Source organism: Panthera uncia, chromosome D2 (genome assembly GCF_023721935.1).
Source record: "Panthera uncia isolate 11264 chromosome D2, Puncia_PCG_1.0, whole genome shotgun sequence".
NCBI lineage: Eukaryota > Metazoa > Chordata > Mammalia > Carnivora > Felidae > Panthera > Panthera uncia.
In genome coordinates, this window is record NC_064818.1 from 60,336,554 (window position 1) to 60,350,122 (window position 13,569).

General features: G+C 42.9%; 1 protein-coding gene, 1 long non-coding RNA gene and 1 pseudogene across 4 annotated transcripts; 2 read left to right on the top strand and 1 right to left on the bottom strand.

Annotated features, from left to right (window-relative positions):
• On the top strand, nucleotides 1-12,635 carry GSTO1 (glutathione S-transferase omega 1). Of its 3 annotated transcripts, XM_049645705.1 has the most exons (6): nucleotides 434-538; nucleotides 759-867; nucleotides 4,675-4,897; nucleotides 8,117-8,215; nucleotides 11,538-11,644; nucleotides 12,401-12,635. In XM_049645705.1, the coding sequence occupies exons 1-6, from the start codon at nucleotides 505-507 to the stop codon at nucleotides 12,552-12,554; spliced, it is 726 nt and encodes a 241-aa protein (XP_049501662.1). In that variant the 5' UTR covers nucleotides 434-504; the 3' UTR covers nucleotides 12,555-12,635. The 3 variants fall into 3 exon arrangements, with proteins under 3 accessions (XP_049501661.1, XP_049501660.1, XP_049501662.1); XM_049645703.1 differs by lacking the exon at nucleotides 759-867 and having other exon boundaries at nucleotides 57-538; XM_049645704.1 differs by lacking the exons at nucleotides 759-867; nucleotides 11,538-11,644 and having other exon boundaries at nucleotides 1-538; nucleotides 12,401-12,494.
• LOC125933571 (uncharacterized) lies at nucleotides 7,230-7,321 on the top strand (annotated as a pseudogene).
• On the bottom strand, nucleotides 8,568-11,550 carry LOC125932945 (uncharacterized). The gene is made up of 2 exons (XR_007460799.1): nucleotides 11,461-11,550; nucleotides 8,568-8,906 (listed from the first exon to the last, which is right to left on the bottom strand). It is a non-coding gene; the product is annotated as an uncharacterized LOC125932945 (long non-coding RNA).
• Nucleotides 12,636-13,569: the final 934 nt, after the last annotated feature.

Sequence of the window (13,569 nt, forward strand, 5' to 3'; positions counted from 1 at the left end):
GGTCAGGTCAGGGTTAGGCGTGGACATACGTGGAGGCCGGCCTGGAGACCACCATCCTTCTGGATGGGGGGATGTCTCTGAGGGTGTCCAGCTTCTTCTGTGGCTCTGGACGTGGGTACCTCTCTTGGCCAGCGAGTACACTCGGGCACGACCAGCAGCTGCGGTGTTTTAGCGCTAGCTCTGCAAAACCGGGAAGGCCAGGCCTAGGTGGGCGCGTTGGGTGGGTCTCCGGCTGCCATTTCCCTGCAGGCTCTTGGCCGCAGGGGCGGCGCGTTCCCGCTTGCAGAGAGTGGGAAGGGGATTCTGGACGCCTCAAGCCCGCTTTCATTAAGCGCCCGGGGCCACGCGGGGCCCGGAGAGCACAGCCCCCGCCCAGCTGGCGGCCGCCCCCGGCAGGCACTTCTGAGAGGAGAAGAGAAGGGAGCAAGGACCGAGGGAGGGGCGACGTACTTCCTGAACCGCCTGCACACCCTGGGTCGCGAGCTGGGCCTGCCCTGCGCCGCGATGTCCGGAGGGTCAGCCAGGAGCCTAGCGAAGGGTGAGGCCGGCCGGCCGCGGGAGGAGGGGGGAATCTCGGCCACCCCCTGCCGCGTGTCCGGTGTGGCTGTTCCGGAGCCACCCGGGGGGTCCCCCACACGGGGGGATCGGGCCGGGGCCGCAGCGCGCGGGACCTCTCCGCGGCCTGGCCCGGGGGTGGCGGGAGGATGGGAGTCCCGGCCGCTCTCGGGGCCGTGACCACTGCCGCGTCTCCCCCGCAGGAAGCGCGCCCCCGGGGCCGGTCCCCCAGGGCCTGATCCGCGTCTACAGCATGAGGTTCTGCCCGTTCGCCCAGAGGACGCTCCTGGTCCTGAAGGCCAAGGGAATTGGGTGAGGACCCAGGCAGGGGCCGTTCCCCCAGCCGCCCGGGAACCAGCTGCTGCGGGGCGGCCGGGGGGGAACCTCGGATTGGGCCCCAGGGCTTCCTTTCCTGCAAAATAAACTATTCTCAGACTTTTGGGGGGACAGAGCAAATTATGAACCCACTTCCCAGGGTGAGAGGTAGGGGGAATGCCACAGATTACACCAGTCTAGGACTCCCCATTTAGATCAACCTAACCACTTTATGGATTAGAAAAGCTGAGGCTCTGGTAAAGCTGGTGATACGGGAGATCACTTGACAGCAGCGCTTTTGGGTCTGGTAGATCCCTGATTCTTGGTCCACTGCCCTTTTGCTTTCACCCCACTTCTACATTCATGTCTGATATCTAATACTGTTTGCTGTTATTCTGAGTATATAGTCCCTTCCCTAATAGTTGGTAATTTACCCCAGGACAGAGTCCAGGCCTTGACCGTCCTGGCAGAGTGCTGAGTTAATTGTACTGGACATATTTTTTTTTTTTAATTTTTTTTTTCAACGTTTTTTATTTATTTTTGGGACAGAGAGAGACAGAGCATGAACGGGGGAGGGGCAGAGAGAGAGGGAGACACAGAATCGGAAACAGGCTCCAGGCTCCGAGCCGTCAGCCCAGAGCCCGACGCGGGGCTCGAACTCACGGACCGCGAGATCGTGACCTGGCTGAAGTCCGACGCTTAACCGACTGCGCCACCCAGGCGCCCCAGTACTGGACATATTCTTATAGGTTGGGTTGTTGGTTGAGTCAAAGTGTCTATGCCTAAAAATTTAGTCTTTTGCAAAGCCTCTTTGAAATTAGCATGGTTTTTTTGACCAATGGGTTATGCATAGAGAGTATGCGATAGTCAGTTGGCTCCTGATACCAAATATCCATTGGAATCCCCTCCCTTCCAATGATCTTTGGAATTTGTTGAGCAGACATTAGATACCTGTGGTGTGGAAGTTTAAAACATAGCCCCCATTCTTAAGAAATTTTCCATCCATGTGCTTAAGGTTTATAAACTAATTTTAGTTTTCTAGGGGGAGAATTAGGCAGACAATAATTTTACCTAAAAGAATGTAAGATGCATTCTTTTTCTGAAGGAAAAAAGTTTCTTCTTTTAATTGTTTCTTTAATGTTTATTTTTGAGAGAGACAGACAGTGTGTGAGCAGGGGAGGGGCAGAGAGAGAGGGAGACACAGAATCTGAAGCAGGCTCCAGGCTCTGAGCTGTCAGCACAGAGCCCGATGTGGGGCTTGAACTGACAAATGGTGAGATCATGACCTGAGCTGAAGTGGGATGCCTAACCAACTGAGCCACCCAGGCGCCCCAAAAATATTTTTGAATTAGCCATCACTTCACTAAAATTTGCATCTTATTTGGATGAAATTGATTCTGAACACATAGCAAAATGCTCAACATTCAATAACATCTATCCCAAACTTTGTATTTTATCCTAATCTTATTCAAATTGGATTGAAAAAAGATGTATCTTATGCTTATGTAATTGGAAAGTATAGGGGCTCCTGGGTGGCTCAGTCGGTCAAGTGTCTGACTTCAGCTCTGGTCATGATTCGCAGTCAGTGAGTTCAATTCCCGCATCAGGCTCTGTGCCTGGATCCTGTTTTGGATCCTGTGTCTCCCTCTCTCTCTCTGCCCCTCCCCACTCACACTCTGTCTCTGTCTCTCAAAAATTAATAAACATTAAAAATAAAAATAAAAGGATAGGAGCAAGCACAGCTGGCTTGGGAGGCATAAAATCCTGGTTAATGTGCCCCGCTGGAACACTAGGTTGAAAACAACCTACCTTATTTACTGGGACAGTTTTCCAAAGGAAAACTGGACTGATTTTACCCAAATAGTGTGTGTATGGGGGTGAAGAATGGTAACAGGAAACAACAGAGGTCTTCTACATTCTGAATCAGTTTTCAGTTTCACACCCAGAAGACTTTTATTGGACAGGTGCTACATTTTCACATGGTATAACCTGACAAAGCGTGGTTTTCTCTAAAAAGTGCATCTTCCAACTCGTGGCAGGTGTGTTGACTTGTTAGCTCATAATGTCAGGTTGACAAATCCAAGTGTGTTCTAAGTGTGTTCTTTATCACAAAAAAAAAAACCCATTTTGTTGTTGTTGTTGTTGGTATAAAACAACTTTTGTTTCATGGTATAAAAATTTCAGAAGTGTTGATAATTCCTTGGCAGGGAGCTGGCCTTGTATTTCTTTCCATGGCTTGTATCTGAGTTCCAGTAATCTGTCCGCACACAAACCTCTTGATACACAAATGCTAGGGTTCATTGTAGCCATTTCTGTTTCCATGGGGGATTACATATTTAAATCCTCAAACTAAATACTATTCTAACTTCTGAGGTGGATGGGGAAGTAGGAAACAAAAGGTGTTGGTGTGTTATTATTTTTGAGTAACTAACCTGTTCTGTTGAATGATTACTCAGATTTAACAATTATATGAAGCTTTCCTTTCTTTTATTTCCTCTACAATCTCTCAGGCAAGAAACAAGTTAGATCTAATTACAGTCTGAATATAGCTTGGATTTCATTTGTTTTCCTCCTTTTGGGTTTGCTTAGCGTAGCTTACTCACGTAACATTTAAAAACAAACAAACAAACAAAAAAACCAATAATGCATGGACATTTAATCTGAAACTTGGTTTTGTGGGTGGATTTTTTGCATTCCTTAACATTTTTTTAAAAATGAGGACCTTTCTACTCAATTTAGCAAGAGGAATTGAATTTTATCATGTTGATTCTCTTATAGTAGGTAATGGATACAATTCAATTATGTACCTCCTATAATTTGCAATGATACCTTATACCCCAAAGTGGATTATCTTATTGACAATCTTGAAGCATTTTCCACTTATTCATTCATTCAATAAATATTTACTGAGTACCCTATCTGAAACCACTTTTATTTTCACAGCATTTAAATCTGTTTAAAATTTTACTCACTTACATGTTTGTTTATTAATATGAATTAGATACACAAAATCCCCGCTTTCAAGGAGCTTACATTCTAGGGAGGTGACATAATAAACAGGTAAATAAGTGAGCAAAGTAATTTCAGATACGTGTCATCAGGAAAACAAGATGATCATGTTAATAGAGGCTCTCAGCAGCTTCAGAGAGGGTGGTCAGGGAGGGCCTCTTGGAATGGTGTTTGACCTGAGAAGACAGGCAGAGAAGGCAGAGGAACAATAAATGTTAATGTTCTAAGGTGAAAATATGTTTGGCAAATTCAGGGAATATAAAAAAGGCCAGTGTGCCCAGATTGTAATGACCAGAGGGAAAGTTATAGGAAACAGGTGTGACAAGTAAGAACAGGCCAGATCACATGCCACAGAGGGGCTTAGAGTTTATGCTCATTGCAATGAGGAGCAATCAAGGGGTTGCAAGCAGGAGGGTGGCCTGATTCAATTTACTTGTGTGTGGAAAATGGACTGTAGGGAGGGCACAGTGGAAGCAGTGGCCAGTGGGAGACTACTATAGTGGTCCAGCTGGCAGATGATGTTTTGGACCAGATGGTAGCAGTATAGCTGAAAAGTGGATATGATTTTGAGGTCTAGCCGACAGGTCTTGATGATCCATCCATTTATTTGACTGGAGGCAGAGGGAGCAAGGGAGAAGGAATCAAGACTGATTTGATTCCTAAATTTGGGGTCCAATCAGCTAAGTGGATGGTAGGGCTGGTAAGGATCTACTCAGAAGTACCAAAAAAAAAAAAAAAAAGAAAGAAAGAAAGAAAAAGTTCCACTCTCTTGATTGTCTTTTGTGTGTCTTTCAGGCATGAAATCATCAACATCAACCTGAAAAATAAGCCTGAGTGGTTCTTTACGAAGAATCCCTTTGGTCTGGTGCCAGTTCTGGAAAACAGTCAGGGTCAACTGATCTATGAATCTGCCATTACTTGTGAGTACCTGGATGAAGCATATCCAGGGAAGAAGCTGTTGCCAGATGACCCCTATGAGAAAGCTTGCCAAAAGATGGTCTTTGAGTTATTTTCTAAGGTGTGTGTGTATAAGAAATCTCAGCTCTTATTTGAACAAACTTTGTTGTTTAAGCTAAATCGGTGTTGTCATTTATGACTCAGGAGTGTGGGAAAGGAAAAGAAAGCAGTGCTCTTATCTGCTCTGACATGTCCTGCAAGTCCTTTCACCATCCAGTTCCTGTTTGCCTCTCCAATGTTAGCCCTCCTTACTCTTTGGACACTGTATTCCAGCCGCTGAATATTTAGCTTTCCCAGACTTGCCACCTCCTCCTTAAATCTTCCCCCTTCTCACTTTGCCTGGTTATCTCCAAGTTCTCGTTCATGTATCTGCTCAGGTTCTGCTGCCTTCCAGAAGCTTGTCCGCGCTGGCTTAGTGCCCAGCTGTGTTCCCACATGTGCTAACTTCTCTGGGCCAGTGACTGCCTGCCTTCTTGCCTGTGTGTTGCACCAGGGCTGTGAGCTCCTTGAAGGTGAAGCCATGTTCCCATCACTGTTGGCTCACTGCCTAGGTCTGTGACCAACTCTGCCTCTTCCTAGTTGTGTGACTCTGAGAAAGTTACTCATTTACTTCTGTGCCTCAGCTCATCGCTTGTAAAAGGAGTATAATAACTGCTCCTTTTTTTTTTTTAATTTTTTTTTCAACGTTTTTTATTTATTTTTGGGACAGAGAGAGACAGAGCATGAACGGGGGAGGGGCAGAGAGAGAGGGAGACACAGAATCGGAAACAGGCTCCAGGCTCCGAGCCATCAGCCCAGAGCCTGACGCGGGGCTCGAACTCACGGACCCGCGAGATCATGACCTGGCTGAAGTCGGACGCTCAACCGACTGCGCCACCCAGGCGCCCCAATAACTGCTCCTTTCTTGCAGATAAAAATCAGTTTATATAAAACACCTAGAGCAGAGTCTGACACATGGTAAATACTGTGTTAGCTCTTGTGGTTCTAGCCACAGTGTCTAGCAGCGGGCATCTACTGTGTGTTGGCAGTAGTTCTTAGCTGAGTAAATGACATTCTTGTAGAAGAACTATTTTAATCAGCATCAAGGTTGTAGATAGTTCAAACAATTGATATTAACAAAGAAATGCCCAATAGTAGACAACAGGTATAGCTATGTCAAGTTATCTCTATACCCCTGTTATTTATCAGAATATATGTTGGCATATCTTGTCTTCTTTAAATGGTTAAAGAAATACCTAGAAGGTGGAACTTACAGAGAGAATGTATTATGTAAGGAGACATTGCAAAGGGAAGCCAATGGGGAAGGAAGAGGGAGTTGTCTGGCTTAGCAGAAGGAGAGGGAAATAGCAGATACCTGCTGTCAAAAGTGATAGACAGGGAACATGGCAATTAGAAGAAAGGTGTTGGAGAATTCAAAAAAAAAAAAAAAGTAACGAGATTCATTGTAGAGGCATCTGACTGGCTCAGTTGGTAGAGCATGAGACTCGACCTCAGGGTTGTGAGTTCAAGCGCCATGTTGGGTGTAGAGATTACTTAAAAGAAAAAAAAAAAGATTCATTGTATTGTCTCGAAAGAAAATAAGCTAAAAGCTGGAGATGTTCACCATTACTTCCCAGCTCACATTCAGGGAAAAGGTGGCCTTAGGTACCATATGCCCCCTCCCTCCTGGCCACAGCTCTCAGCAAACCAGAAATGCCCCCACCTGTACCTGCAGCCAATCATCTTCTTTCTTGAGAACTTGAAACTGAGACACAGAGATTAACAGTAAAGGTGTTGAAGCTTTAGAGATGTGTGTGTGTGTATAAATGTGTGTGTGTGTATATATATATATGTGTGTGTGTGTGTGTGTTTATATAATTGGAGGCTTAACAAACCAAAGGCATGTAAAAAATACATTTTTTAAGGAAGCAGAAATTAAGAGCATTGCAAAGGGACTTGATATCTTGATATACAGGAAACCATATGGAGCAGACATTTAAGGCAAGGCAGGGATAGATAAAGCAGGCATGCCCAGATGGAACTGCGTGCAGAAGTGCTGCCAGCAAACTTTCAGTTCCAAAGAGGGCAAGCTGTACCGATAGGGACAGGATATCAGGACATTCTCCTGGATTTTTACAAGCACCTGTTGATAAACTGAGACGAGTGGACTTCAAGCTCTTGCAGTGAGAAAACACACAAATGCCTCCAGCAGGAGCCCTACAGCATCTGGCACTACGCCTGTGAGTCTTCAGGTAGTCAGCCCCTTCGAACACCCTTCTCATGTCCTCCCCGAGGTGGAAAGCAGAAAAATTCTCTTCCCCAGCTCCCTTTGCAGCTGGGGCCAATGCCTGGGACCTAGGCTCTTCCTGTCAGAAACACACATGGTGGAGCTGGGCTCAGAAATGAGCCATGTGGCGCTTGCTTCAGCAGCGCATGTATGAAAATTGGAACCATCCATCCCCTGCACCAGGATGACATGCAAATTTGCAGAGCGTTCCATATTTTTAAAAAAGGCATGGTGGGGGGGCGCAGTCAGGTAAGCCTCCAACTTGGGCTCAGGTCATGATCTCACAGTTCAGGAGTTCGAGCCCCCCAACAGGCTCTGTGCTGAGAGCTCAGGGCCTGGAGCCTGCTTTGGATTCTGTGTCTCCGTCTCTGCCTCTATCTCTGGCTCTCTCTCAAAAATAAACATTAAAAAAAAATTTTTTTTAAAGGTAAAAAAAGATGAGAAACGAGCAATGTGGGGAGACAGGCTTGGGGCAGGGCACTGATTCTGCTGGTGGGAGTGGCAGGGGAGGGGGTGGGAGGGTGGCGCAGAGCCCCAGGCTTTCGGGAGCAGTGGCGGTTGCAAGATTAAATTCCGGGCTTTAGTTACCTCTGAGTCCCACTTCTGGCAAAGGTACAAACCGCAGCACCTAGTGCTCAGCTCACTGGCAGCAGTGGGTGCTTCCCATGAGGTCAGCTCGGAGCATGATTTTGGAATGTTCCAGCTTAGTTCTCAGCCTTTTTTTTTTTTTTTTTCAGCCTCTCAATAATTCAATGGGCCACTCAATACTTTTTAAAAGGTATTTTTGGCTCAAACTCGCCAAAGTGGGTTCTACTATTTGCAACTTATAAAATCCTGAGCAAACAGCACCTTTCACCGCAAAATTGTTTCTAAGATTGATACCTGACCTCTGTGAACACAGGAATGGGTGCACCTTTCAAGTTTCTCAAACACCCTGAACTGGGACTCTGAGGGTTCAGTGAGGGGGCCGGTACAGTTAGCCTCACACTGACAGTAAGAAATTACTCTGTCTAGGTTCCCCCTTTGGTAACAAGCTTCATTAGAAGACAAAATAACGAAGACGGCTCTGGCCTAAAAGAAGAATTGCGTAAAGAATTCAGCAAGTTAGAGGAGGTAATCTCTTCTCCTAGCTTTTATCAGAGTAAATGATACACTGTTCCTGCCCTCTTCTTTCTTTCTATTCCCGTTTCCCAAATCACTTTGTGACAGTTAGTAATAACATCAATTAAGGAATTTTAGGTTACAACAGATTGCTATAAGCAGGTGCATTTAAGATAGAAATCAACACACCTAAAAATATTTTGTCATGGCTTGCTTTTAAAACAATTTGTTGCACTGATGTTAACAAGGGGGAGAAATGCACTGATATTTCCACAATTTGTCACCTGTTTTCATTTTTCCATGCCTGTTTCTAGTCCTCATCCATATATTAAAACAAAAAAACAACAAAAAGAAAGGAAGAAAGGAAGGTTAACATAACTGTAATCAGGGCATAGATATTATTCTGTGTTTTTTCCACTTAATAATACATAATAAACATTTCCCACCACAGTTTGCCATGAATTGTAAAGAAACTTGGAGAAGCCTGGCTGAGTTTTTACCTCCCTTGGGGCAAAGCTGCCATTTGGGCCTTTAGATCAAGTCTTTCTCTTGGTCTTGAAACATACCATTTCCTTGCTCAGCCTTGGGTTTTTACTAGACATAGTTCCTGTCTTGTATGGGAATGTATCCTATATTTTGTCAGTTTGAAGTTTGCTGTAGACTTTCTTCACAACTTTTTTTCATTAAGAAAAATGTTTCTAGTCTGTAAAAAACAAAAAGTAAAAAACAAAAAGTCATGCATTAGTGTTAGACTTTACTGAATGTTTTGTCTATATATATTACATCTATTGATATGTTCATAGAATTTTTTACCTTTAATCTGATAAATATGGTGTTATTGACAGATTTTTCTGGTGTTAAACCATCCTAGCATTACTTGTTTTCAATGGATTTTTCTATATACTATAGAACTAGTGAATACTTAAAGGTGTTGTATATTAATGAGATTGAGCTATTATTTTGTTTTCATAGTGTCCTTATTTTTTATATCAAGGATATTCTAACCTGATAAAATGAGTTGGGTTACTTTCCCTGTATTTCTAATCTCAGAAACCATTTGATAGGGTTTGGCTGTTTCTGCTTTTACTAACTAGCCCAGGAGTTCAGTAGCTCAATGCATTTATTTTCAGTCTTTCTTGATTGTTTAATGCATTAATGACTAACACACTACTTCTAAACATCGTAGCTGCATCCAGTATGTTTTACTGTGAAGGACTTTCATTGTTCAGTTCTAATTTTTTTTTTTTTTTTTTTTTGCTGTTGCCATGATTTTCTCATTGCCTACCAATTATTGATCATGTACTTGTAAGTTTCCTAAACTACATCTTTTGCTGTTTTCTAATTTAATTACATTATGGTCAGAGAATGCATGTGGGATGTTGTTTCTTTGAAGATTAAGACTTTTGTGTTTGGCAACCTGGTAAAGCCCATGTTTTTAAATGCTTAAATTAAAATATGTAAGATTAACTCTACTGTGGTTTATTTCATAATGGAAATACCTGATAACTGTGGGGTTAGTGGAGTTGGGAGAAGGTATGTACTTTTTTCTCATCTAAGTTCAGACTCCAGATTAAGAACTCATGCTTCAAAGTGAGTAGTATCATTTCCATGCTTTAGGTTGCTGAGAGGGTTATTTCCTTCTGACTTAAACTGTCATACTAAATTTTATTTATGCAGAATATAATAACAAGACACTATAGTTTAAGGACAGACCCAGTTAACATCGATTCATTGTACAATTCTGAGTGCCTAATAACTACAAGGTACTCTGCTGGAAAGTATGGGAGGTAGAAAGTAAGACATTGTCTATACTCTTCAGATATTTAGTTTGGTAGTACATGGTTGATATATGCCATCAATCTATAATGCAGACTGTTATATGGGCCCTGAGGAAAATTGCAGAAGTTTTAGAAACGGTAAGTTGGTTTATTAGGCAGATAATATTCTCAGTTTCTTTACTTTGGCAAAACCATTAATACCAAGGCATGTTCTTGAATTTCAGGAACATACGACTTGTTTTGGCTTTCAAATAATTTTGACATCAGTTTAATAGTTAATCCAGGGGCGCCTGGGTGGCTCAGTCGGTTGAGCATCCGACTTAAGCTCAGGTCATGATCTCACAGTTTGTGGAGCCCCGCATCAGGCTCTGTGCTGACCGCTTGCTCAGAGCCTGGAGCCTGCTTCCGATTCTGTGTCTCCTTCTCTCTCTGCCCCTCCCCTGCTCATGCTTTGTCTCACTGTTTCTCAAAAATAAATAAATGTAAAAAAAAAAAAAAACACCTTTAAAAAAATAGTTAATCCAGTTATTTCCAGCATATTTTAGGTAAAATTTTAATTGAAGTATTACATGCAGAGAAGTACCCAAAGCATCAGTACAGCTTGATGAATTTTTACAAAGTAAACATAGTCATGGAATTAGCACCCATAACAAGAAACAGTATTAGTTTTGGCTGTTTTTGCTCTTTATACATATGGAATCCTATGATATGTACTCTTCGGGGTCTGGCTTCTTTCATACATTAGGTTTGTGAGATTCATCTATGTTGTGTATAGTTCATTCCTGTTCTTTGTATAGTGTTTCAACCTATGACTACAGCAGTTTGTTTATCCATTTTACTACTGATGGACAGTGAACAATTCTATCTTGGGGCTATTACAAATAGTGCTGCAATTAACATTCTCGTATCTATCTTTTGGTGAACAAATGTTCACATTTCCAAAGAGGAGAATCACGGGGTTGGAGTGTATGAACATTCAGGCAGCTTTAGTACATACTGTGAAAACATGGTTGTGCCAGTTTGTGCTCCTGCCAGCAGTGGTTCCGCATGCTTGCTAACTTTGTCTTGTTCATTTTAGCCATTCTGATGGATGTGTGGTAGTATTACATTCTGGCCCTAATTTGCATTTCCCTGATGACTAATGCAGTTGAATATCTTTTCCAATGGTTTTTGGCCATAGAGATATCCTCTTTTATGAAGTTCAAGTCTGGCCCAAATTTCTAATGAGTTGTTTGCCTTTTTTTCTTATTGATTCCCCAGGGGTGTTGGATTTCTCTCTATATTCTGAATGCCAGTCCTCTGTTGGGTGTGTGTATTACAAACATCTTGTAGTCTGTGGCTTGTTTTATTTTTCTCTACTTTCCAGTTTATTTTGTTGATTGTTTGCTTCATCCCAAACCAGGAGATTCTAAAGTTCAAACAAAAAGCCAACTTGAATATGTCGGCATAAAAGCTACTTCTCTCACTTCCTCTACTTACCTGGTCTTCACAATATCTGATGATGAATCTTACGAAAGGCACACTTAAGCAGTACTCTCATGCTGTTTAACATTCAGGTTCTGACCAATAAGAAGACAACCTTCTTTGGTGGCAATTCTCTTTCTATGATTGATTACCTCATCTGGCCCTGGTTTGAACGGCTCGAAGTTCTGGAGTTAAATGAGTAAGACATTTGAGTATTTTGTACATAATTTAGGATAATGATGACTGGCATATTATATGTTGACCTTTTTTCCTGAACAAAAATGAAACTGTTTCATACAACTGGTATGAATGGGCACAAGCAGACAGGAGGAGAGTCTTGGACTATCCAGGGCATATACTCACCCCCCTTCTCCATTCCTGGAGTGTGCGGTGCAGGGGTGGGCAGAGAGTACTGCAACATGTAACAAAATGTTTTAAAAATAATTTACTCCTTCCCTTCTGGCTAAAAATCCGTAAGTAAGTGCATTTTTATAAGCTTTATCATGTGGGATTATATGACCAATGCTCCTTCCCATTTTCCAGCAGGATCCCTACACTAGTTTCCAAACTCCATGTTTTGAAGTTAGGCAGCCACCTTGGCTTACTCCCAATTCTTAGAGCTATTCCGGGTTACTTTTAGTCAGTCTGGCTATAGATAATAACTATATAACATCCATGGCTGTCTTTCATGTTCTCATTTTAACAAAGTTATCAGTCTGCCTGGATGCATTCTTGTGCTGAGCAAGTCACTTGACTCTAGGATTCCTCTTCCACAATACAAAGACCTCTAAAATATCTTCCAAATCTAATATTCTGATTATGTGCATTGTAAATAAATATTTTAAAAGATTAGAGGAAAACAAAAGGAAACTGTAGAGTGATAATGGTACAGGAGACTTTGCAATGCCTTCCTAGTTCATCTAGCTCACACGTTCATTCTTTTCCCTTCCCACAGGTGTGTAGATCACACTCCAAAACTTAAGCTCTGGATGGCAGCCATGAGGGAAGATCCTGCAGTGTCCTCCCTCCTCATTGAGGCGAAGGCCTTTCGAGGTTTCTTAGATCTCTACTTGCAGAACAGCCCTGAGGCCTGTGATTATGGGCTCTGATGGGGGCAGGAGTCAGCCATGAAGAGATGTCTGATATTTTCCTTCACAAATACAAGTAAAACATGCTTTCATTTTACCAAATGCTCTCATGTCTCATTGGATCACCTTCTCTGATTTGACATCGTGGCTTAAGGCCCTTAAGGCCTTCCTATAGAAATGTAAGCTCACATGCTTCTAAGGGTTTTATCATAGTTTCTGCTGAAAATCTCTAAATCATCTCTGGTGAGAACTGGACTTCAATCTAGATTTCTTCCTGCCCATAGGACATTTCCACTTGGATACTCTGTTGTTTCAACAGCTGCCTTCTCAAGTTTTCAATTCCTCATTCTTTTCTTTCCATCAACTTAATTTCACTACCTTTTTTATTCCCATTGTCACCACTTAAGACCAGACTGATAACACCTCAAAGTTAGGTGACTAAGTGTCCTCCTATTTGGTTTCCCCGTCTTCAATCTCAATGCCCTTCAAATTCTTCGTACCAACTCCAATGCTGGGCACATGGCAGGTATCCCATAAATGTAACTAAATACTGTGAAGGGGCGCCTGGGTGGCTCAGTCAGTTAAGCTTCTGACTTCAGCTCAAGTCACTGTCTCAGGAGTTCAAGCCCTGAGTTGGGCTCTGTGCTGACAGCTCAGAGCCTGGAGCCTGCTTTGGATTCTGTGTCTCCCTCTCTCTCTGCCCTACCCCCTTCCAAAGATAAACATTAAAAAAAAATTTTTTTTTAAATAATGTGGAGAACACATCTATCAATTCCGATGTAAGTCTGGATGAGTAATTCAGAAATATTAATGCTATCTTCCATAACCCACTGAGCTTCTATTTAATTTTTATCATCACATTACTTCCATTAGAAGAAGGTAGGTCAGGGGCACCTGGGTGCCTCTGTTGGTTAAGGGTCCAACTTGGGCTCAGGTCATGATCTCTCTGCTCTTAAGTGCAAGCCCCGCTTCGGGCTCTGTGCTGACAGCTCAGAGCATGGAGCCTGCTTCAGATTCTGTGTCTCCCTCTCTCTCT

What these genes read in the sequence shown, in the direction of transcription:
- GSTO1 (XM_049645703.1), top strand. Translation starts at nt 72, where the DNA reads ATGTCTCTGAGGGTGTCCAGCTTCTTCTGTGGCTCTGGACGTGGGTAC. An exon ending in AGCCAGGAGCCTAGCGAAGG is followed by an intron (nt 539 to 4,674) that starts GTGAGGCCGGCC and finishes TGTGTCTTTCAG; the next exon opens with GCATGAAATCATCAACATCA. An exon ending in GAAGTTCTGGAGTTAAATGA is followed by an intron (nt 11,645 to 12,400) that starts GTAAGACATTTG and finishes CCCTTCCCACAG; the next exon opens with GTGTGTAGATCACACTCCAA.